The sequence below is a fragment of the Crocodylus siamensis genome, chromosome 3 (assembly GCF_052110815.1).
Source record: "Crocodylus siamensis isolate JL-2025a chromosome 3, ASM5211081v1, whole genome shotgun sequence".
In the NCBI taxonomy this organism is placed as follows: domain Eukaryota; kingdom Metazoa; phylum Chordata; order Crocodylia; family Crocodylidae; genus Crocodylus; species Crocodylus siamensis.
Genome location: NC_143397.1, coordinates 40,125,814 through 40,152,175, shown reverse-complemented (window position 1 = coordinate 40,152,175; position 26,362 = coordinate 40,125,814). Strand labels below are relative to the sequence as shown.

Genomic DNA, 26,362 nt, shown 5'->3' with positions numbered 1-26,362 from the left:
AGAGAGTTTCCTATCCTGACACTGCACAACGTCCATGTACATATTTCAGGGGCCCTGCAGGCTCCCTCAGTCTGCCTGGAGACAGAATAGCAGCAGTGCACAGGGAAGCCTTGATTGGCTGGCCCAGACTACTTAAGGTCAGCCTTCCAGCAGCACAACCTGGTGATTGTGTAAGAGATATGTTCTCCTCCCTGCTTGGCAGAAGCAGTAGAGTCCAACCCAAGCAACATACTGTCTCTGGGGGTGAGGGGAAGAGCGGCAAAGGGGAGGGGGAGGTGGAGGTGGAAGGGAGGGAACAAGGAACCCTGAGACACTGAAGGATTGTGCTGTGCCTTCTCTCAGAAAAGAATGTGTACAGACATTCGCTCTCCCATGAAAAACTCCCCTAGGAATGATGTAACCCTGGTTATTCCCACATATCTTTTTCTTCTTGAGTGTCTATTTCTGGTCTGGGAGAAAAAAATCCTGAACATCTGTACACTTGTGGTTTTTCATAGGAAAGCACTGACTCTCCCAGGAGAAAATTAATATCTGTATATGGTCTCATAGAAGACATGGTCCCTTAGGAGACACATGCCAGAAGTTTTGGCAGAGGGTCACCAAGGCTAAGTACAGAGGTTCAAAAAGACCAAGGCGGAATTGGTTCAATCTTCACAGGTTTTTCTAAGCTATGTAACTTGAACTAATAGCAAACTGAATTGATGTTCAGTGTTTGGGTGGCCAAGACAGGTGGAAGCCTGCACTGGCCCAGGCCACTCACATGCACGACCCCTCATTGTCAGCTGATAAAGCTGCTAAACCAAGACCAGTGTCTCTTCTCAGCCCACACCAACTGGCCCCGGCCCCCCAGCTGGGGTCTGCCTGGCATGGGAAAAGCCCCGTGGGTGGATTTTCACCCCCACAGCAGGGGTCCCCCCTGCTCCCCAGCCCACACCCTTGAGAGGGGGCAGGGAAAATGCATGCACCCAGCCCAGCACCAACCCCCCATTCCAGCTGGGGTCTCCCACCCAGGCAGTAGAGACCTCACTAGGACCTTTTCACTCACCTACTGCCCAGCTCACTGGACTAGAATCAGCTCAGCACTCCCTCCTCTCCAGCCCCTGCCTGTAAAAGGTGTGGAGCAGGGGGGTGATTACAGCAGCACAGGTGATCCCCACAGCCAGGGTCTGCCCGGTGCAGGGAGGGGTGGGGGAAGAGCCCCCACTGGGGACTTTTTGCTTCACCCCTCAGCCTTTCTTGTCAGGCTGGCATGGGCTAAGCTTCACCCCCTCTCCAGCCCCTCCCACCTGCAGTCTGCCTACTGAGGTCTGCCTGGCACGAGGCAGTGAAAGTGCCTAGTGGAGGTTTTTCACTCCCTTGCAGCTCAATGAACCAGGCTGGAATTGGCTCTGCCCTGCCTCCTTTCTGGGAGGGGGTAGAGCTGATCCCCATCTGCCTCGCCTGGATACAGAAAAAAGCCCTTGGTGGGGCTTTCACCACCCCATGCTGGGCAGACCCTGGCTGGGGAGGCCAGTTCTGGGCCAGTCTGGCACATTCTCCTCTCCCCCTGACCACCTCTGACAGGTGGGAGAGTTGGAGAGGGGACAGGGCTGAGCCCATGCCAATCTGACAAGCCAGGCTGCCGAGGATTGAAAATACCTCAGTGAAGAGCTTTTCTCTCACCCTTCCCCCTGCCCCCCACCCCACCCCCTGCACCAAGCAGACATTGGCTTGGGGGACCAGTGTCTGGCTGGTCTGATGTGTTCCCCTCAGCTGGAGAGGGGGTGGGGCTGAGCTGATCCTAGTCAGAAAGCCGGTCTTCAGTGGAGTGAAGTACTTAGATGACTATGGCTTTGATGCCTACACAGTCAGATGGGTCGCAAATTGGCTAGAGGGTCGCACCCAGAGAGTGGTGGTGGATGGGTCATTTTTGACCTGGAGGGACGGGGGTAGTGGGGCCCCAAGGGCTTGATCCTCGGGCCCACACTGTTCAACATCTTCATCAGTGACTTGGACGAGGGGGTTAAAAGCACCTTGTTCAAATTCACAGATGACACTAAAATGTAGGGAGAGGTGGGCACGATAGAAGGGAGGAACAGGCTACAACTAGATCTGGACAGGTTACAGGGATAGGTGGATGAGAATAGGATGACAAGTGCAGGGTACTGCACCTAGGGAGGAAGAACCAGCAGCATACCTACAGGCTGGGGAACTCCCTTCTTGTCAGCACAGAGGCAGAAAAGGATCTTGGTGTCATTATTGATGCAAAAATGAATATGGGCTGCCAATGTGAGGACGCAATCAGTAAGGCATGTCATGCATCCTTGTTATACATCCACAGATGCATCATGAACAGGTCCAAGGAGGTGATCCTCCCTCTCTATGCGACATTGGTCAGGCTGCAGCTGGAGTACTGTGTCAAGTTCTGGGCACCACACCTCAAGAAGTAAGTGGACAGAATTGAGAGGGTCCAAAGGAGGGTCACTCAACTGGTCAGGGAGAAGTGGGGCAGGCCCTACGAAGAGAGGCTACAGGATCTGAACCTGTTCAGCCTCCACAAGAGAAGGCTGAGAGGGGAACTGGTGGCCGTCTATGAACTTACCAGGGGGGACCTGCAGTGAACGGGAGTTCCTGTTCCCCCAAGCACTACCAGGAGTAACTAGGAATAACAGCCACAAGTTGATTGAGAGTAGGTTCAGGCTAGATATCAGGAGGTGCTACTTCACAGTCAGGGCAGCTAGGATTTAGAACCAACTTCCAAGGGAAGTGGTGCTTGCTCCTACCCTGTGGGTCTTCAAAAGGAGGCTAGATAATTACCTAGCTGGGGTCATTTGACCCCAGCATTCTTTCCTGCCCATGGCAGGGGGTCGGACTAGATGATCTGCTCAGGTTCCTTCTGACCCTACCAACTATGAAACTATGAAAACCCCCCAGTGGGGGCTTTTTCCCCTGCCCCACTGCATGAGGCAGGCCCTGGCTGAGAGGTCCAGTGCCAGGCTGGGCTGTTGAGTTCCCCCCTACCCCACCTCCCCTCTCGGAGGTGGAGGGTTGGGGAGGCAGTGGGGCTGAGCTAATGCCATCCCTGCTGACCTAATGCCATCCCTGCTGACCTGGCTACTGTGAAGGTGAGAAGATGCTGGCAGGGAGCAAAGGCTTTAGTGTGATAGCACTGTGATAGCTAGGGGAGGGGCCAGGCCTGCTCTGATGGAGCTGACAGCACAGCCCAGGGATGCAAAACATTCTGGGATGCTGGGGACTATGAGCTAACTTGAACTGGGAGAGGATCTGGGACAGAAATTCCATAAACCAGTTCGATCTAAATCAGTTAAGTCTGATCCTACACCTAACCCGGCTTATCTTAAATCTCTGTTACGGGTTTAAACTAGTTTCAAGCCACATAAACCAGTTTACGTGTAACTTCTGCCCCTAGCCCCTGCCCCATGTCAATGTCAACCTGGGGTGTAAAATCACAAGTGTTTTCTTACAAGACAGTACTTAGGGACTGAACACCTGACCCACAAAATAATACAACAAATGAAGATGATCAGTAAACTAATAGAGGTGGGGAATAGATGTAACTTTAACTTGTCTTAGAAGTGGAAGGGAACTTAGCCCTTGGTGATGCACAATAGTTCAATCCATGTTACTATGTCAATTGTCTACTCCTATATCCATATACAGGAGCTAACTTTCAATCGTAAAGAAACAAGTTTAAAGATTGTTTAAAGTGGTTTAGCTTACACTAAGTGGAATAGAGTAAACAGATGAAACCGTTAAAGCCATCAAATAATATGTTTATAGCATGGAAAGCCTTTCCTTTGCATCAACTGCTCCATAGTAACTGCCTATGTGAGTTCTGTAAATGGACGATTAACTGCAGTAGCTCATGCTTCCATGAAAAAGGGGTAAATTATTTGGTTTGATTTCTACTTGTTGCTGTTATTGTATTTTTCTCATGATCTAACACTTCAAAGCTATAAAGTTGATTTCCTCCAAAGATCTTTTTTTTCCTAACCCAATAATGATTGGAATTAACAGAAAAAGTAATAGTCTAGAACACTGTCCCCTTGAAAAAAAGAAAATAATAATGTGTATTTTACAAAAGACACATGAATGCCATTTAGGAGCCCTGGGATTGTTTTCTTTGTGTAAATTACTAGCTTTAAACCTGCAAGCCCATTTTGCCCGGAGGAATCCTAATAGCACATACGGTTCACAAATATCTGCTCTTCATGAGACAAGATGCTCGTCAGGTGGGCTCCTTGGAGACGACACTCTCTTTCAGCTGCATCCCATGTACGACGATGGGCAAAGTATTTGTAGCACTGCCCTTGGAACTTATGCCAGCCATAGTCACAAGTCTCTGTGTCTATGGCAAATGAACAAAACACACTTTTTAAAACATACATGAAATGCATTTCTATGCAATAGGATTTAAAGTTACTTAAAAGCTCACAAAGACACACTGCCCCTTTAAAAATCCCCACACCAAGAATAATCAGTGATCCTCTAATCTTATTTAAGTCCCCTTCTATTCTATTTATTAAGTTTCACTATTAGCTATTTCTCATTTTCATAAGGAAAATTATGCCTTAATAACTCTGAGAGCTTTGTCTGCTAATACACATAATACAATTCCAGATTATCACATTAGACTGTACCTTGAATATCTCAAGAGGGCATTACTAACCCATAACACTGGAAGAATTAAATAAATGCAGGTGCAATGCATGGACATAAGACTGCTGTAGCTCTGATGACTGAAAATGGATGGGGAGAAAAATAATTGGCATTGTTCAAGTAGCAGATGTAAAGCTGGAAAGCTATCTCAGCAGAGATTAAGTCTGGCCAAAAAATACCCACCCTCCCCAACAGAATAGAGTTTAATAAACTTTAGATATCAGTTTCTAAGGACAGCTGTAAAACTGAAATATGAAGAAATGAACTACACATTGTCCATGCCTGTAGGAGGGATGATGCTGATAAGAATTCACAGTAGATAGGAGTCCACTTCAGCCAAAATTTCAATTTAGCTACAGAGAAATAAGCATGAGCCTTGGAACTGTAGCAATTTTTGAGTTTGATGTCAATTATATTGTCAAGGTTAGACCGTCACAGACAGAACAGATGGCATAAAACTTCCATACTCAGTTTAGTTCTGCACTTTCACTGTACAACTCAATCACAGGGAAAATTAGTTTTATAACAAGATGGGCTTCGAAAGAATAAACCAGATGCTTGAGTTTGTCTGAACTGTTTGATACTGGCATATTTTATCTCATCCTAAGGACTATTCTGAATCACAGCATTTGGAATCCCAAAGGAGATGGCAACTCAGAATCATCAAAGCATAGCATGCTCCAACCATAACTCTTTCCTGCTACATGAACATGTCCCTGGCTTACCCTAGTATGTATGGCCTCTATAGCAGGTAGAACTCAAGGAATACAAGTACAGCCAGTGGTGCCAGCTTTTGCATGCCCAAGGATTTTCCTCATGTTGTGCTGCACTACTCCTGATGCAAAGCTGAGTCTTAAAGAATTTTTTTTCCTTTGTAGCTGTATATAAATATTTATGTTTCTGAAAGGGAATGAGGATTTTTGTTTAACAGTCAAGGACATGATACAGCTTTAAGGAGTCCAGCTGTATGCAAGTAACTGGTGAGCTATACATTGTATACCAGGATCATTTTTACATATCATGAATGCAAAACTTTTAACTACAATATTCACATGTCATAGGAGATGCCCTATGTGAATAAGACAACTGGCTCACTTAATTCAGCAGTGTGGCTTTCTGTGAGCATGTCCGTGTTGCTTCCATATCACTTCCCTGCTGTTTTCAGGTACCCCTACCCATTGGCTCACACTCTGCATAGATCAAACTAGGAAACGGGTGAACAAAGATGCCCTGGGAAGGCGTCTCCTGTTGCCACTCAGGATTATCTCTGGCTTGCTTGAAAATAGGGTTCATAAAACTTCTAATTTTATAAGTTGGGCCTGCTCACAGATGGAGCAAGTGGGCAAGAAATGCTTGAGAATGGCATGTCAGGAAGTGCTATGGAAATTGTATAGATATACAATACAGCAGCGAATAGCAGCTGCATTCCTGGACGGTGTAGAAAGCCTAAAGTGAACAGTTATGAGAAAAGATCTACTCATAGGAAATATTAATGTTATTTACACTAGACAAGGTTCATTTTATCCTCTGAAAAACAAAGAGCTTATTTCCCTTCAGAATTCCTTTAGACCTCTGGATTGTTTGCATTTTTAAATTTCCTTTCAGAAAATGCCCATACGAATGGCCATGTAAACATTTCTCTGACAATTCCCATCCCCTTTATGAGTATAGAGGGGTAGTTGTCCTAGATTTCAGGTACAGAAATCTTTTTCCAAAGACAAATACGTGCACACATGCATACATGTGCACACACACTCTAAAGAACACAGATGTTACCAAATAGAATAGAATTATTTATTACTATATTCTTGTTTTCAATGTCTCATATTGTAAAAATTGTTCATGTGTTGAAGAATTTAAACTATGAAAAAAGAATGTAATCTACAATACTGCATTTTTTCCTAACTCCAATGATATGCATTGGGTGCGTGAGTCTTAATCTCTATGTTCTGGACAGTTTGTAAGTTTAGTCTGTCTCTGGATCCCTAGAACATCTGTTTAAACACATAGCATTGACTAACTGTGCTGTGTCCTTCATGGTAGGAGCTTCAAATTTTATCGCTCATCTTGTTTAGGGATCACCTCTTCTCACAGGAAGTAAAAGAATAACAAACAGTATTTGGGGGAAATAAACAGAGAAAGGGATCAAGCATAGAGCAGGGTTTTAGCCCCCCTAATCTAGATATTGTACCCTGAATAGGAGATTGACAAGACTTTCAGAAAAAAACAGCTAAATGGTATCTGAGGGATCAAAGAGACTAGAAGAGTTAAAAGACAGTACAGCATTCAAAAACAGTAAGTAATAGATAAAGCCTTGACCTATCACTAAAGCTAGAAACTGTATCAAATTTTGTCACTTCAGTTTTAAAAAAAGTGTTATTAACATTGAAAAAATGAATAGTAATTTATTTACCAGCTTCTAAGAGTTTCATCTGTTAATGTTTTCTATAAAAGTAAAGTTTTTTAATCAAAACTGAGACTGCATCCATCAGTGTGGTTATACTAATGTGAACCCCTGGTGTAGGTAAACTTAGTGGGCATGTCCAGGTGATTGAAGACCTTTGTTTCCCCAAGGATGAGTAGCAGCGGCAAGGCTGCTGGGGCCAGCATAGTTGCTGGCCCCAGTGCCCTCCTACCTGCCCAGGGTTATCTGTTGCATGCCAGAGCATGCATGGCACAGACATTCCCCGGGGACACACAGCAGTGGCACACTTTGTGCCAATACTATGTGCCCCTGGGGCCATACATGCTGTAGCATACAGCAGGTTACCTTGGGTGGGGTAGGGGAGAATGGCGCCAGTAACTGTGCTGGCCCCAGCAGCCTTACCTGCAGTCCTGGGTGCCTTCAGGGGCTGAAGCTGTGGCAGGAAGCCTGGCCAACAGCTGAAGCATGGCTCTGGCCAGCCAGGCTCAAGTTTTGGGCAGCATGCCCTGCTACCATGTGCGCCATCATGCTTTTTTTCAGCATGGGTTTTTTTGACCCCTGGATCTCCTAGGATCAAAAAACTCCCACACTGGAAGGTAGCAGCATGGGGAATGCCTGCGTGTGCAGTATGTGGCACCACAGATAGGTCTGAGACACCACATACTGCATGTCTGTGCTTGTTTGGACAGGGCCTATGGTTGCAAACTATACCGCACTCGTATAAATTATATCCATACTAGATCTGCAATGGTGCAATTTACAACAGTAACCAAAATACTATTGCAGATGAGGGATTGCCTCTCCATAATGACAACAGTTGGTATGCTACACTATTCTTTGTTTGCGCTTCTGTATTCTTTAATTGCTCATTCATTAAGTAAAGAAGATGCCATAAATGCAAAACAGTCAAATATAAAAACAATAAAAAAATCCGAGCTAGATTTAATACTACATTACATGTGGTTGAAACAGGATGTTAATCTCCTAAACAACATGCTATAACTGATGCATACACATATCATTGTGTGTGTGGAGGGGGCAGAAGTCAGTACATAAAGGTTTATGCTCTTAAATGTCTTTACTGTACCAAAAGGTCTAGTTGAGGAATGGCAGTACATTTCCTGATCTGATCAATGTCCAGTTGTGAATGGTTTTGGTATGAGAACTAATCTGGAACAATAACTGTAATGAGGGCATTATATTCATACATTTTATTGTGGGATGTAATCACAACTTTTTGTAAGCTGAACTCAAAATGCGCTGGAAAGACTGAAATACTACTTGCCACATTTATGGTGTTTTTAAAGTTGTCTTGTTAGCTCCAAGATTTATTGCACTTTAGAGGTTAATTTTCGGTGATGTGTGCCAGGAGTTACCCACACAGCTTCTGTTCCCCATAACAGCAATTGTAGATGTAAAGCTCTCCAAGCCCTGCATTAGAAATGTACCCCCTAGGTGCAGTATATAGGCAGGTTCAGCTTTTTCAACAGCTGCAATAAGCTGCTGACAATAGGTCCCTTGTCTTCAAACAAATTCCACAAAGGAGCTTAAGAAATCAGTCTGAAACACAGGTACTAGAATGTAAGTGCAGTCTTGCTCAGCTGTGAATTCTGTCTGCGTGTCTGGATTCAGCTAACAAATGAAGGTAAGAGTCCTATTAGCCCACATCTTGAAGTAAAACTCTTATTCAAGAATTCCCTCTCAGCTGAGAGACAGTCAGAATCTGCCTTTTTCTCAAGAGTATCCTTGCAGCAAACCCTTCTCTGCTCTTTCTTTTTGTAAGCTACTAGACTCTGAAAACAAAGCAAGTTAGATGAGACAACAGTTATCACAAACATCTGGATAAGGATCTTGGTCTTAAAAACAATGTTGCTGATTATGAGAAAAAACATTTGTTTGGGAACCTGGAAAGCGAAAAAAAAAGTGCCTTGTTGTATGGTCCCAAAGAGGGATGTTTATTAACAAATCATATTGCCATTTTGGCACTAAGTTCCATGAACACTGCTGTGCTTGGAAAACAGGCTTGAGCGACTGTCCGCAGAAATTTAGCAGCATGACAGCCAAACCCTGCTTTAAGTTTAGAGCAAAGATGTACTTTCTTGAAAGCAGATGGACCCTAGTCAGTATATCAGAGAGAGAAAGAAAATAAAAGAAAACTTCCAGCAGAGTGGGAGGGGTGTAGAAGTTGTTCATCTATCCTCCATTTACTCAAGGTACTTAAATACCATACTCTGGAAATTAAGGTCCAGATGTTCTTATTGTATATGGAATCTTATTCCTCAACCATGGCACTATTCATAAGGTAATATGCTTCTCAGCATGAGAAAGGATAGTCTAGTAATGAGACACAATCAACTTGGGCTAAACTATTATACATTGGCTCACATTTTGATCATTTAAGAATAGTGAATCCTGAATCCTTCCAACTTCGTGTTACCATAGACTAGGTAACTCCTAGTATGATAAACCCATTGACTTCAATCTGGGCCAAGCTATCCTAGGCCACCCCTATTAAATGTGGCATGTACACATCAATTTACACATTTGAAGTGTATGATTCATTCATCCTAGAAACCACTAGGAATGGTCCTGGTGTCTTATATGCAGCTGCTTGCCACCCCACCCACCAGTGCTGCTGCCGGCTTCACATCCAGCCACTCACCACCACCCCTGCCTCTGTCGCCGGTTTCCTCGGCTGCTCACTGCCCTGCCCTGCCCCCCCCCCCCCACTGCCATCACCAGCTTCTTTGGGGCAGGGGGCCCCAAAACTATTTCTTGCAGGGATCCCCAAAAAATTGTGGTTCGGTCCTTCTCAGAGGCTTACAAAATCATTTCCTATATATCTTGCATTAAAGTGTCAAACAGGCAACAAACATAGCACTACATTTTTGTACTTCTACTAAGTACCAAAACACTTTGTAGCAATACAAATGAAAGCCTGTCCATATCCTTCAGCTTGGTCTGTTCAAGAACAAGTACCTGGACTTCTGCTAAATTATGCTTCCACTTGGTAAGAAAAAGCAGAGGGCTTTCAGGGAGACAGTGACAGCTCACTGATTTTCAAGATTAATTTGTTCTGGCCTGGGTCCTGGCACAGGTTAGATCATCCTGACTTTCAACTTCCACCAGCTGGCAATGAATTCTGAAAGACAATTTCTCACCGGTCTCTGACTATACCTTCTCCCTAACCTTGACACCTGTTTGACAAGATGATAGACTTGCTAGTCAAACTCCAAACAGGGTAATAACTCTGGGAAACGTATTAGCTACCCACATATGGGTGCTTTTTTAGTTCTTTGAACTACCTGAGAGATAATAATACAACAAAGAATATGGATCCCATTATCAGTACCTTAAGGACTGAATATTCAGAGGTGTTATGCCCTTACAATTTGCATTACCTTCAGTGAGACTGGAAATCCTCAACATTGCTGATGAATAGACACTTAAATTTCTGTTTGAAAGATCTCAACATTAATAGTATGTATTAAAGCATAAAATAAAATAAAATGCAAGCACAATCTCAGCAGTCACCTATACCCTTCCTGTGACATTGAGATACATGTTCTTTAGTTCTGGCTGGGTTTTAAATCTAGTGAAGTCAGGGCTGAGGCCTTGAAATAAAGCCTCCTTGCTAGACAACTGTGTCTGAATCGCCAGTACAGTTTTATTTTGTCTGGTAGAATGGAAATTTGGCACTGAATCTTTTTCCCAGGTCCCAAACCACTGCAAGACTTTAAGTGGAGGAAATTTAAATTCCAAAGCTGAGTGAGTAGAAGTCTGTTTCTGATTGACAAACTAGGAAATGTTCCCATTAACCACCTAAAATGCACTCTCAAGTTGATCATAAAATGCAGTTTAAAGCTACCATGATGCTCAGAGCCATCTGAACTATGCATCTACTGAAAAAAGAACATTAGTTGTTTCTGTTGTAAAAACATTGTCAGGTCTTCAGAGAACAAAATCAGAAGGTCTTTCAAATAAAGGGGTAATCCAAACTACTCAAAATTGAGTTGTAGCAAGAGTTGGGATTTGCAATTCTTCAGTGGTTTCAACTCAGTTAAGTCCCTTTATGCTCACTTGGAAAAACTTTCAAACTACTTGTCTGTCCATCAGGCTCAGTCTGAGGCAAATCTGAAAATGGCCAAAATTTATGCTACTATATCTCAAAGTCTTCTTCACTGATCCATGAGTAAAATCAGTAGAAGAAAAAGACGAAGAAAGGAATTTTGGGAGCCTGCGGAAAATAAAGAGTGTTCTTAAGTGTCATTTCTTTTTCTTTTGGAAATTTCTCAATTAATTTTAAAAATAGGCCAGGTTTTACTGCCCCTATACACATTGGGTGCATCTACATACATGCTTTACTGCAGTTACCTAATTAGCTCTCCAGTAAAGCATCACTGTCTACATGTGCGCTAGTATTAGGGTGCACTAAATTAATAAACTCTGCTGTAAGATAGTACTGTCCTCACCCCCACAAGCCTGCTGCCAGACCAGGCCTGCTTCACCCCAGTTCAAAATGCTGCTGCCCCAGGCACACATTTAGATGCTATACCTGGGAACAACTGACTGGCTTGAACTGCTCTGGAGTTTATTGTGTCATGTTAATTTCATGTGCAGATGCACCCACTGAACAGTATTTTACTCCACTAGCAATTTCACTGATTTCAATAAAACTTCTTGTGTAAGAGGTACTAACAAGCAGGAGTAACTGCATCTTGCCTCAGTTAGATAACTGTGGGGACTATATGTACCAACTTAGAGGGTTTCTGCTGCACTTGTGATCTTGCATCTTCTTTTCCTAAAATATTTTAGAATGTTTCCAGGCTGGAGAATTTTATGGATGATACAAGTTAGATATGAGGATAAATTCGGTGGGGTCTTCTTGCTTATCCAGATACTTAGTCAAAATGCATATTCTAAGTAACTTATCTTTACAGTCCTTCAAAACATCCACTCCTGTATTTTGTCATGCTTCTTCTTGATCCCCCTTTTATGCCATCTATCCCAAAGCTGCTCTCTTGGGTGTCTTTCTGTCCTGTTTCTTATACAAGGAACAGTCTCCTAACTACTGCAAAGGGGGCTAAAAAGAGACTGAGAAGGGGCTGAGAATAGACAAACCTATGGCTAGCCCCAGGATTTGTTGATATGTTGCATTTCTTAAAGGAGTGTAGCAACTTATGTACTCCCCTGTTTATAAGAGAACACCAGTAAGCATTCTGCTCTTTCTAGTATGGAGCAAATTTGTATCACCCCGGTGATGTAATCTGGCCCTCAGCAAATCACAAGTAGAACAGACTTTAGATATAGTAGCAGAAACCTACTGGGAAGACACCAGTATATTACAACATTATTCAGGACTATATTAAGATTGCATGCTTTGCTAGGCTAAAATCAGATACCAAGAAACGTTCATAGTGTGTCTGCATTAGTGAAACCATAAATGCTTCTTCTGGTTGATCATAATAATGATCAAAAACAAGTGGGAAGGAGAAGAAAGGAAAGAGAAACATGAGGGAAGTATAACAAAAGCAGATACACCCATAAAAATGAGCTATTCCTGATATCTTGGTTCACATAAACTTCCTACTAAAGCTAGTGGGAGTTCTGCTTGTCTGATAACTACGCTAGTGTGATCTGAGTACCCACAGATTAAAAAATATTATTGTATTATCTTACCTCGTTCACAAAGAGCACCTACATAGCTTGGCAAACAGAGACAGATAAATGTATTGATACCATCAACACATGTGGCTCCATTTCGGCAAGGATTAGACTGGCATTCATCAATATCTAGATCAGAAATGGAAAAAAAGTACATTTAAAACACATATACTATCTAAAAGGTATATACTTTCAAATTGTACCCTTCCCCAGAATTAGTAACAAAAACAATATCTCTGAAAGGGATAAAGACACTGTAAGAGTTTTCTTTGCCTAACAATTATATCTACATGCCCAAACACATGCATACCCAGAAAGCTCACAAAAGAGATAGAGCTGTTGAAAAACAATTTTACATATTGAATCTTGCTATGTGACTCCACAATCCATAACTTTGTTTTTTAGCTGTCATTCCTTCCATAACTGAGAAAGAAAACCAATTTCACAGCTTGTAGCTCATTCCTTCTCCTATAAAGCTTTTTTTTTTTTTACTGTGTGACCATAGTATAACAATCTTCTAACAGTGCCAATTTCTGACTATAATATTACAGGCATTAGCCTCATTGTATAATACTTCTATTTCTTTCATGCCATGATCTCTGGTTGATACAGGCACTGCTTCTTAAAGGCATTCTCAGTGGTTTCAATGAAATGTTTTCACAGATATTATCTTCATAGAGCCACAAAAGAACCCTTTGCTAGATTTGCAATCCTATAGTTCCCCTCTCCTGACCAAAATATTAATTCTAGATATTAAAATTCTCCTAATATTTCCAATTTCTATCTAAATGGTAGCAATGCTTGATGAACTACTATGAAGAACGCATATGTGTATGTATGTGGGGGGAGGGAGCATATGGAGTATATATGAAAACCAAAATGGAAATTAACATTTTAAAAGACTTAATTTGACTGAACCAACATTTAAAACGGAAGTTAGATTTCATATATCAAACATCTTGCTCCAAATTAAATTAAATTAAATTGCTGAGAGTTACTGTGTATCAAAATATAAAATCATGCATCTGTGTAAATAACAGTTGATTAATTATAAGAATGAGGAAAATTCCTTCGAATGCATGATTGTGTGAGATACCAGATTCTTTTTACTTCAGTTCCAACTTTTACTAGTTTTTATTCATTGTATTTTGTTTTGGAGCATCTTAGGTGGAACTCTTGTCCTATGGTTGAGATAACATCTGTGGACTAGACCTTGATGTAGTACCAAACTTACTTCCTCAAGTTTTAAAATATATTTGGACCAGATAACTTACTGGAGAATGGATAATTCTGATATGTTAAGAAGTTGGTATAAAGGAATCAGCAAGACTATTGTTTTTCTAACTTGAAAAACATGAGGAAACCATAGTTTCTGACATCTGGGGTCTGTCCATGTAATGTCATGCCAGACAAAAACATCTTTTTTACCCCATATATCTGCTAACCCTAAAGGAGGAGGTGTCCAGCAACACACAACATCTAAGACTGGCCATCTATGAGCAAGTAACAGCTAGCTAGATAGATAGGTTCATCAGAATTCACTTAAAGAATCTGCCTAAGCCTCGTCTAACTATACAAAATTTCAAAAGCTTCAGCCTTTGCCATTGCAATAATATATTCCATTTTCAAAGCTCACATATGAAACATTGTTATTCTGCTCAATCAGCGTACAATCCAGTACCAGACAAGTTTTCATGCTAGTATCATCTTACCTAAATCACACTGCTCACCACTGAAACCTGGCAAACATGTGCAGATATAAAAAGAGCCACGTGGATAACAAGTGCCCCCGTGATGGCAGGGATTACTTTTACATGGATCTTGGCCTGTTAAACAAGTTAAAGAAAAGACATTAATATATATTCAAAAAGAACTGGAGGGTACTTCCTTATTTCTCCTTCGATATTGTAAGCTTGACTTTAGTGACACAGATAACACATTGTAAAAACTCTTCTGTTCTCTAGAGTAGTTGTTTTCAATTTTCAACTTTAGCAAGAACATTATATTCACTATAGAGAATAATAACTTATTTTCAGAGAAATTTCATCTTTTTAAAATGACATCTTATACTTTTTGGCAGTCATTATGTTCTGCTGAGGATTTAGCTGGCATGACATGGCAATTAATTATAGCTGAAAACAGTTAAACATATGTGCACAATGAATGGAAAATGTATTCTTTTAAACAGGGTTAGTTTAAGTGGAATGGCTGGGTACACAGAACATTCATCTTTTTAGCACATTGCTATCATTTTGAATGACATATTTAACTATTCAGTTTCCAATAAATCTTACTTATTTGAAAGTAAAGTTTGTTATGTACATATGCTTGCCCCCAAAACATGTCCTAATTGTCTTCTTTTTAAGAACAACTAAGAAAACAAAAGTACATCCTGTACATGGGACTGAACTGAAATGTTTAGATAAAGATCCCACCATTTGAGCGAGTTCATTGTTCTAATAGCAGAATTTAAAGGCATTCTACTCATCTTCATTTGAACTATGCTCTGGCACTTAAGTATTTATATATGATATAGGCACACAGGAACAAATACAAATGCATATATACCCATACAAGAAGTAAACATGTCTAAATAGCAGGTGCATCTTTTCTCTCAGGCATTCGGGAAAACAGTGAATGCCACTCCTCTGGGCTGCAAGATGGAAGATGTGTTTTTGCTTGATGTAAGAGCCTAGTTGATAGCTCAGTAGTTGTGTCCCTGAGTTGCTGAGACTGAAGTTCCTAAGTCAAGACCTGTCTCCACCACAAGGATCTTGATCATCTGCTCCAATCCCTGACATCAGTTAAAGTCCGCAATCTGTCTGTTCTCTTCATCAATCAGAATATACAATAACATAGCTACAATTATAAAATAACTGCAAAAGTGCTACTGTCATGTCAACTGAATAACATAGGTACATTTCTGAAGAACAGAACAATAAAGGCATGTGGACTGACCACCTGAGTGCTAATCAAAACCTGATGATGTGAATATAAAGTAACTTATGATTAGTGAGCTCTGATCAAGATTCTAGTTCTCTTCAAGTTTGTATACAGTAGTATTCACCATTGTGCCTACTACAGTGATATCTAATGGTTTAAAGCTTTGGGTCTCCATTGTCTTTCAAATGTGATTTGATTACCATATTTCATAAAGGGTACATTTGCTAAGAATTATTAGCATTTTAGGGTATTAGCATTTTAACATTTTTACATGAAAATGAAGAATAAGATTAATTTTTTCAAGTACGAAAAACAAATTTATGTAAAATGTGTCAAGGATCTTACCTGGTATTTGGACAGCTGTGCCTTCAACTGAACCCCCACTGGTGCCAATCAAAATATCTGATTGATTAGTAATATCCAGAAGGAAAAATGGTGAAGTTACAAGTTGAGTAGTATTTAGCTCCTCGGTGCTGACTGTTGTCTGCTTATTAGAATCAGAAATGCTTTCAGGGGCTGCAATCTTTGTTGCAATGTTAGAAGATATCGTTGTTGATTCCTTCTGTACTACCAAAGCTATTTCTGTTTTCCCACTTATTTCCAGAGGGTCCAAAAATGAAGGTAACATTGTAATAGTTTCCAGGTCAGATTTCAATACTCCACCTTTGGTACTGTCATGTGAAACTAAAGCTAATGTGGGGTATAGCCATGGCAAACCTTCCTCAGTACTGCCTTCACCTACAGGGCTATGGTCTTTTACTCTCTCTGTAGGGATTTCATCTTCTGCTGTGCTAACTTTTGGAATGTCTGTGTATACTGTTTCTCCAGGCTGTATAAAAGCTGTAGGGACAACAGCTGTAGATTGAGTATCTCCAGAAATAGCTGTCTCTTCTTCAGTAATCAAATCACTTACAGAAGTTTCTGTTTCTTCAGTTCTGTCTGTTATCTGTCCACTAAAATCAGAAGTACTCTCAATAGTTGTGCTTTCAGATCCAGGTTCTGAAGAAGAATCTAGTGGAGACTTAGTTTCAATAAAAAGTTCTTTAGTGGGTGGCTTATAAGTAGCTGTTACATCAGCACTAACTTCTTTGAAGATTTGTTCTGATGACCAGTCGGACCTGTTTGAATCAGTTGATGACAAAGTACTTGGAATGATTACTTCTGGGTATTCAGATACTCCATTTACTAAGTGGACAGTTACTAGAGATTTTGGAGTTTGAGTTACAGAAAAAGGGTTTGGTGAATCTGTTTCTTCAGAGTCTATCGATGTGGTTATTGTTTCTGTGTAAACTGTATGTTGTTCTTCCCTCACATAAGGTGAATCTGTTATACGTTGAGTTATAAACTGTGTAGAAGTAATACTTACATTAGATGCATCACTTGTTAACTCCTCTTCTGTCTCAGTAGGTAAGTCTGGTCTAAAAGAGGGAACCACCGGCTTCTTTTCATCAAGATTTTCTTGACCCATTCCTGAATACCCAGAGGTAAAGACTATTTCACTTTGATCTGCTATTACTTGATTGTCTGCAAAAGTACTTGATTCAGAGATGCCTTCTGTTGAACTTTTTGGTGTTACATGTTTAGTCTCAAGCTGAGATTCTTTGGTGTCTTCATTCACTCTGTGGGTCACTGTAGGGCTGGACAATGATAGTATTGTTGGAAGAAAAGAAACTAATTCAGAAAATTCAGTAGTGCTGGGAGTTTCTGTTGTGAACTGCATAACATCCCCTGAACCAAAATCCTTGTATTTTGGTGTGTGCTTAACTGTTACTGATTCACTATTTATTGACAATCCAGAGGCAGTCAAAGAAAGACTATCACCAGATCCATCTGATTTTTCTTCATTTGAAGGTAGACTGGGTGTTGAATGGTACTTCTCAGTTTCAACTGTCATACTATCATTACTGCCATATGTTGACTGTATCTCTGCATCTGCAGTTGTCTCCACAGTTAGTATATGTTCAGGCATCGTTTTAGAGTGATCTGCATCTATGATTGCTGTTTCCTCTAATGTAATTCCTGGTCGTTCTTCAATTAATGTAATCCCATTATAAATAGAAATGTTTCCTGTAAGTATTCTTTTGTCATCAAGTATTGGAACATTTTTTTCATATCTCCCTGTAACTGTCTTTGGTTGAATTATGGTTGGATTCAGTAAGACTTCCTTTGCTTCTGCATCAGTTTGCAATAGTGCTGAAACAGTTTGTGATACATTTATTGTTGCCTCTGTGGTCTGTACTTCAGAATAATTCACTGTCTGGGGACCTGCAAAATGAGTAGGTGCATCTGGAAGAACTGATCCTTCAATTTCAACCCAGCCAGATCCTTCTCCAAAGCTTTCATGTAATAGTGAGGCTGGAATTTTTGATGCTGATGTTACAAATGTGTCCTCTGTTTCTAGACTAGAAGTTCCATTAAAAAACACAGAAGTAGAAATTGTACCTTCATTAGTCATCAGCTGTAAAGTTTTCTCTTGAGTTACAACTTCAATAGCAGCTGGTGTTCTGTATTTTTCACTTTCTTTTGTCATAAGGACAGCTTCCTGTTCCTGAGAACCTTCAGTGACAACAGAAGAGTGTGTTTTCTCAGTAGATTCTCTAGTACTGAAATCTGCAGAACTCTCTTCGGTGAAGACTGAGGGCCTGGTGATCATCTTATCTGTTGTTTCTGAAGCTACCTTGGTTACAAAATCCAGTAGAATGACTCCTTCACTAGAATAATGACTCTGTTCAGTACTTCTTCCAAGCACTTCTGCTCTCTCAGTTGAAAGACTTGGTCCCACACTTTCAGTCTCAGGACTTAAAGTACCGGCAGTTTCTTCTGCAGTCACAAAATTCAGTGGCGCTATAGACGTAGGACTGAGATCATCTCCTGACCCTTGTCCTGAAAACAATGAATCACTACTGGTCTCTTTAATTATTAGCCCACCATCTTTAGAAATTGGAAATGATCTCTGAATATCTTCTGTAGGGAAAATTTTTTGTACCTGCTCCTTTTCTTTTCTTGTAAGAGAAGCTGGAGGACTTATACCTTTGCTTTTAAGTTGTATGGACTCAGTTACTAAAGTAAAATCATCAAAGGAAGAGGGCATATTTTCAACAGATTCAGTGCCAGAACTTATCTCCAATTTATTTTCTTCTGAATATGGGCTAACGGTGGTAACAGTGGAAATCTCAAGGCTAAGATCTGTACCCTTACTGAAATATCCCTCTGTTGTTACTGAAGAAGAATCCTCAGGGTTTTGTGAAGTTTCTGCAGGCACATCCTGTTTCAAATGTATATGTTCTTCCAAAGGAAGTTTCGTAACAAAGGCTTTCTCTATGAAATCATGAGATGTTGTTTGTTCTTCCATCTCTTTGTCAATTTCAGTTCTAAGTGTGGTGAATTCACTTTCAGTTCTTCTACTTAGGATCTCAGATTCAACAGTAAAGGAATAATCGACAGATGGTGGGCTGGTAGTCTCTTTTTCATCCTGCTTTGTTTGTGTTTCTGGTTGTCTAGCTGCTAAATGTGGTGAAACTATTGTTTCTGTAAAAGACACAGCTGTAGCATCCATTTCTCCAGAACCCTGATCAATAAATGGGAAATTAGTTCTAAGTAGTTTTTCTTTGGGACCTTGTGTTATTTGATCTGTTGTACTACTGTCATCTCTGGATTCTTCTCCAGACCCTGCTTCCATAAAGAAGTTTACAGAGCTTGTCGGAGAACTGTCTTTTCCACTTCCACTTCCTATGGATTCAGTTGCTGCGGTTATACTACTGACGGCATGTGTCAACATGACATCAGGAGGAGTAATTTCAACTACAGACTCAGTAGATGATGTGACACCAGCCTGCGCTGTGTATTTAGTTTCACCTTCTGTTGCAATAGGAAGTGTTGTAATTTCTTTTCTAATTCCGGGACTAGATTTTTCTTGTAAAGGAACAGATGTAATCACAGAGGTTGTTTCTATTTCATGTTTTTGTTCTCCTAGCTGTTTTGTACTAAAAATGCTTTGGGATATCAGACTCCCTGTTTCAACTTCCTTTGTTAAGCCATCTGACTCAGTACTTAAAACTGACATTGTTGGTTCAAAAGTTGTTGTATATTCCACAGGTGAAGCATTTGTGTGATAAACTTCTCTTTCCTCCTTTTTAGTTTGTCTTTCAAGGCTTGCAGTCAGAGGCCTCAATGGAGCTGAAGTCTTGGCAGTAGTTTCAGTAATAAAATCTCTATCTCCAGAACCTGGATCAATAAATGGGGAGTCAGTACTTACCACTTTGTTTGTGGGACTCCCTGAAATTATGTCAGTGGTGGTTTTCATTATGTCTGCTGATTCTTCTCCAGATCCTTCATCTATGAAAAGCCCTTTCTCTGTGTAGAGAGGATCAGCAGGAACCCCTTTGCTTTCAGCATAGGTGGCAGCTGTCACTGACACCGTTTTGCTGAGAGTGGTGGATACCTGTTTTACAACTGTGACTTCATCACTAGAACTTCCCAGTTCACTGAATACCAGCTTTCCAGTCTCAATAGTAGATGGATATATCTTAGTTGAATAAACAGTGCTCTGTGCTTCTTTTCCATTTTCTTTACTGTTTAGTTCAGTTCCTGTAGAGCTGAAAACCCCTTTTTCAGTAACGGACCCACTATCAGATTTGACAGAGACAGTTACTTCAGCGTCTTCAAAAAAAGAAGACACAATGCCAGTTCCCTGAGGCAAAGGGATGGTGGGTCCTGAAACAATGGTGGTCATTTTTGTTGGCAGGAGTTTGCCAGAGCCTAATGAAATATCTTGCACAGAAACATTTTCAGTTACTGCAGTGTCTGTTACCATAGCAGAAGTTTTATCAATATCCTGTTCTACATCTCCAGACCCTTCTGGTATTATGAATGATGTAGGACTTGCTACAGACTTCTCTGTATGACTTGTTGTTTCCATGAGACCTTCCAATGAAGAAAATGTATCAGGCTTAGTTATTTTATCACTTTTTAGAATAGAGGTTTCTTTTTCTGGCATAAAATCCTGCCCCATGCCTATGGAAGCAGTATCAGAAACTGCATTAGGAACAGAAGAAGTTATAGCAGAACTTTTTTCAGCATCTTCCTTTATTGTCATTTGCACAGTTTCCGAAAAGATACCATTGGATAATTCAGAATCAGTGGTACCATCTCCAGAAGATTCTACAGGAATCAGAGGTAAGATTTCAGTGTCATTCGTTGAGCTTGACTGAAATTCAGTTTCACGCTCTGTTAACGTCCCCACAGTTTCTGGTGAAGTTTGCCCAAATATAGAAGTTCTCTCTACAGATTTATCCACAGTTGCAGTTTCTGATTCACCACTGAACACAGGTTCTAACATTGCAACATCTGCTGTAGGCTTTTGTGTAATTTCAAGTACCCCTGTTATTTCTCTAGATGTGCTTGGTTGTATTGTATCAGAAGCCTCATTTTCAGATATTATAAAAGTGTTATTTTCATTGATTTGTGAAAATGTTACATTTCTGGAGTGTGCAACACTTTCAATTTGGTCACTTCTGGCTTCTTCAGCTTTTGTGCTTTTAGGTGCACTGGTCACCTGTTGCTTCCCATTGATGAACTGCAAAGCTGGAGGAGTTGTGACATCAGTTGTATTTTCACAGTCATTCTCTTCTTCATAGTCTATAAATGGTGGTATAATATCAGGCAGTATTACGATCTCAGGTGACTCTTGTTCAGACTCTGAGGTACAAGGTTCAGTCTCTGATGACTCTGCATCTATGGGGGGTTCATCTATTGCAGGTGGAAGTATATGGAATAGATCCAAAAATTCATGCACTGGATCTGTAAAAAAAAAGAGCTTTTCATAATCCCTAAATGACAAGTAAGATAGTACATAATAACAGACATATGCAGTACAAACAATCTCATAGACACCAAAATTATGATTTTCGAAATACATATACTGTATGTATTGGACAATAAATTAAATACAGACAATTTTAAAACTGCACACTTACTTTATTTTTGTACACAAAGGCTATCAATTCTGTAATACCAATGATTATCATAGATTTCGAGAGTCACAGAAATATCTTTGGGCTGATTTATCCTTAATTCTATACTGTTTTATAGTTGTGAAGGAAACAGGGAGACTATCAAGTGAGTCTAGAGAGAAAGAGCTATCAAAAGTGTTAAACTGCAGAAAAGACTCCTAAAACTTTGAAATTACTACTTAGACCTCTGTCCATTTTCTTGGAAGGAAGGAAGGAAGGAATGGAGGGCAGGACTTGCTTCAGCTCCATTTTTTCAGACTACAACCTACTTCAAATTAAAGTAATTTCAAAACACTCCTTTTTACTTTGGAGTACCATGCTAATAAATAATATACCACATCAATGGTGGATTCTGGTTGTTGCAAAAAATATTGTAAATGATCAAGACACATGAATATTTTTTCTAAGCAAAAATTATATTACAAATATTTTTAATCCAATGATACATGATATATGCTTATTCATTTTTCTAGCTGTTATATATCTTGAATTATATAATGATTTAATATACACTGAAAAAAATAAATATTTCCTTTAGGAAACTGAACAGATCTTATCAAGAAATATTTTTGAAAATATGTTAAGTATCTAGTTGCAGAACTTTAATTGAATTCCTGTAGCATTTGTGCTTCTAAATTTATCAGACATTTTTAAACTCTTCCCCGTGCGTAAACATTATTCTAAACCTTTTGGTCTATACAATACATGCCAGGCTCAGAAAAGCAACAGACATAAGGTATTACCCTTATTCAGCTCTTGGCCCTATTCATTGCCTGAAATTTCATAATGATATACAGAACTTCAAATCCACAGATTTACCTTACTCGTAATTCTACTTCAATATCAATTTTGACTAAGATGGACCAGATCCTTAACCAGTATAAACTGATGTGGGCAATAATGTTATACCAATGTGTGGATGATCTGGCTAAGTGTAGCTGACTTCTACTGTCTACAAATTAGTATACAGACTCTTCAAAACCATATTTAATAAAATTTGTTCCTGGGGCTAGACTCTATTCTACCTATTAGATGTCTAAGCATACTTATGCACTTGTGTGAGATTCTCTTTCCACCCTTCAGTTGTAAAAATCCATTAATGCATTTTATTTTGTAACACCATCATCTGGCCCTTAAGACAAAAAAACAGCAAGGAGAGGAAGGACCCACCCATCTTTCACTTTAAGACTTTTACAAGAACTGAAGCAGGGTAGAATGAATAACACTTAGAGTGGAATGGAATATGATCCCTGAGGTATACACAGAAAATGACAAAGTATGATATATAAATAAACATTCGTCAAAAATACAAGTAGCAAATTTACGCAGGAGCAATTACTGCACAGTACAGCATGTATAGACAGTCAATGGGGAGCAAATGTGCTCCTGGTCAGCCAGGCAGCAGGCGGCTAGAGATTGCTCCCTGCCCCCGGGATCTGCCTGCTGCCAGGATGGGCTCTGCCACCAGAGACCAGGTGGGCAGAATGTCCCCCTGCCCTGACAAAAGGAAACTCCCATCCCCTGCTATAGGATTGGGGAGTGGTAGGCTGAGACATTCTGATCTCCCAGCCCCAGCTCTGCAATCAGGGAGTGGGGTTGGGGAGTCTGTCATCTCCCAGGCCCTGCTCCCCAGTCATGGAGTCAGGGCTGGGAGAAAGAAATCCCCATCCCCTGCTCTGAGACTGCAATCCCCGAGCAGGGGTTGGAAGCTCCCTGTTGCTGGGGCAGAGGGACATTGTCCCCACCTGAGCTTCACCATTGGAGCCCACCCAGGCAGCAGGCAGCTCCTGTGGGCAGGGAGCAGGCCCCATGCTACCTGCCAGCCCCTGGGCTAGCACCTAGGGGGAGCCTGCTGGTTGCTGCAGAGGGTTAGTGCAGGGCCAGTCAGGGAGGGAGCAGACTGCTGCCATGAGCAGCAAATCTGCTCCCACTTCCCCACACATGTAGATGCCTGCCTACCCGGAACATTTGCACATGTAAATGCACCCTTTTTAAATAAACTTCCTATACAGAAACATTATTTAACCCCTATATGGGAATATTAATTTACTCTCAATGATGCAGCAATCACTTGGACCATTATATATAGAAATGTATTAAATCAAGGAAAGATCCTAGGTAATATTTTAAAAAATGTGTTTATTCTGTATTCTTCATGTGTATGTGCAAGTTGTGCCAGAACAGTGGTGATGAATCTTTTCGCTCCATGGTCTGGATGAGTGGTGCCATATTGGTCTGTAGGTCAGATCCAATCCGGTGCACATTGCTGGCCCAGCCAGAGTCTGATCCAGCCATGTAGGCCCAGCCCAGGACCAATTCAGCTGCATGAGACTTGAAAATTTGGCAGTGGAGCGATAGCTGTGTTAATTGCCACTGCTCCCCCACTGCCAAATTTCCAAACCTGTGAGGAGCCCCATGGGCCAGAAGCCATGGCTCTGTGGGCTGAATCTTGCCCATGGGCTGGGGGTTGAGTACCCCTGTGCTAGAACAATCTTCGTCTGCATTTGAATCAAGGAAAGATAATCACTACCACATTTAAACCTGCATTTAATGTTTTAAAAAATCTGGTCTGTGTCTATTGACTACAGTTAAATGACTAAATCCTGAAGAATTTTATGAGTCTTTAAAGAGTAGAAGCTGAAAATGAGGAGGCAATAGGAATTTGTAAGAGGAATGAATGGAAACTAATCAAAGACTTCAGGATTCAGCCCCAATTAAAATACATTTATCAGTGATGCTCCTAAACCAACATCTCCCAAGGCTGGGGGAAACTGAGACCTGTATCCAATAATTATTACACTCTCTATTGTTATTAATTTCCATGCAAATTTGGTAGTATATGTTCAGAAACACTAGCTGAGCTTCTGCAGTGCATCTTTCTTACCAACTAGGAGACAAGGATATGGTGGGGGTGTTAGTCACTGCTTTGTGGTACTCTAAAGGCCAGAGTAGCCCCACATGCAACTGCAGAAGCAGCAGAAGTTGCCTAAATTGTAGCAACTCTCTTTGGCTGCCCTGTGGAGGACTGTGATGGTGAAAATTCCCTGTCTCCTTAACACAGCTTTTACACAAGGACTTGTTGGGACAATATAGCAATGCCTGTACCCAGAGAATTGTCCCCCAGTTGAAAAGGAAGTATTTAAAATCCCCATATGTTACATACCAGAGTCAGAAAAAATGAAACAATCCTCCATCATCTCTATTTGTTTCTGTATCAAAAAGGCTGACAATATTGATTGTCATAACTTACTCTCTGGTAAAAGATTCTGTATTTTGTCAGTCTCACTCATGAAAGCAAATCTCTTCTGTGCTAAGTATTTTTGTATTGAACCTACTTTTATAAGTACATATTTCACATCATATTACAGTACACAAACAAAAAGTCTACAGAAATTGAACCCCTACCTCACTAGAAAATTTCAAGCAATTACACATGGTAAGGGACTCCTGTTCTACAAATGCACCTAACCCATATAACAAAGCTATTCTCCAAGATAAACTACAAGCAATTTTCAAATGTCAGAAATCTAAAAGAGAATTCAACATGACTAATCCTGTTGACAAAAAAGGAACTCATATACACTGTTTATAAAAAGTGTTCCAGTACATTAGATTGGACTAATATATCTTCTTCACACATATTTATTATGTTTTCCCACTGCCACTTCAAGCTTCTTATTAATACCCCACTCCATTTGTGCATTCTTGACCTAGCAAGCAGTACAGGAGAACAACATTATTTTACTGCAAAGTGGTTTCTAAGTTAGTCAGAAATGTGGAGGGGTTTTGCAGTCTTCCACAGCTAAGAAAAATATACAGGTTAACAATTCAAGTTGCCATCAAAATATTGTACCTTTGATTTGACTTTGTATCTATGTTACTATGTCCTTATGCAACCAGTTACATATGTATTTGCTCTTTCAATCATTTACATAAACACACGTTACAAATTCTTTTGTAGTTTAATCTGCCCCCAAATCAGAGAAGATACAGTTCTTCTGAGATAAATTAGAAACAAAGAATTAAACTTGTTTTTTGGTAAATTGCAACGATATTATAGAAGAGCTAGTAATAGAAAATAATCTGAAATCAAGTCATTACAAGATGGTTCCATTTAAATTAAATAGAAGAATAAATCAAAGTAATTCTGTAACTAGTTTTCTTTATATCAAAAGGGGAAACTTTGAGAAATTAAGGAAACCAGTTACTGTAGTGAACAGGAGTTATTTCACATACACAAATTCTGTATACACAGGAGTGTATTTCAAATTCAGGCACTTGAATTTGGAAGAAGCTTGAGATTTCTTTAAGAAAATTACAAGAACTATATGGAACTTGTATCCAGTCCAAGAAGTGGGGAGTAAGGAGGCAGGAATTTGTAGGGAATGGCTCCATACATAACTAGATGGAAAACCACTTCAAAACTATGTTAGAAATAAGCACTGAGCCTACAAAAATGGGGGAGGACTGAGCAAAGAAATCTACAGGGCACAGATTCATAAATACAGAGACAAAATGAAAATTGCTATAAGTCCACCTGAGTTAGATCAAAGATTTGTAAATGCAAACATATACAGAACAACTGAATTCCATTCAGGGCTTCCTATAAATTGCCTAATAACTTATGGCAGAAAGTGGAAGACGGTCATTTGGACAGGAA

General features: G+C 40.4%; 1 protein-coding gene across 1 annotated transcript in view; it reads right to left on the bottom strand.

The window, feature by feature from the left end:
- VCAN (versican) overlaps positions 1 to 26,362 on the bottom strand; it is a 153,414-nt gene that overhangs the window by 25,922 nt on the left and 101,130 nt on the right. The window contains exons 8-11 of the mRNA XM_090038210.1: positions 16,037 to 21,490; positions 14,461 to 14,574; positions 12,764 to 12,877; positions 4,190 to 4,348 (exon numbers count right to left, since the gene is read on the bottom strand). Of these exons, the coding sequence (XP_089894336.1) occupies positions 4,190 to 4,348; positions 12,764 to 12,877; positions 14,461 to 14,574; positions 16,037 to 21,490 (5,841 nt within the window). The remainder of the gene's footprint in view (positions 1 to 4,189; positions 4,349 to 12,763; positions 12,878 to 14,460; positions 14,575 to 16,036; positions 21,491 to 26,362) is intronic.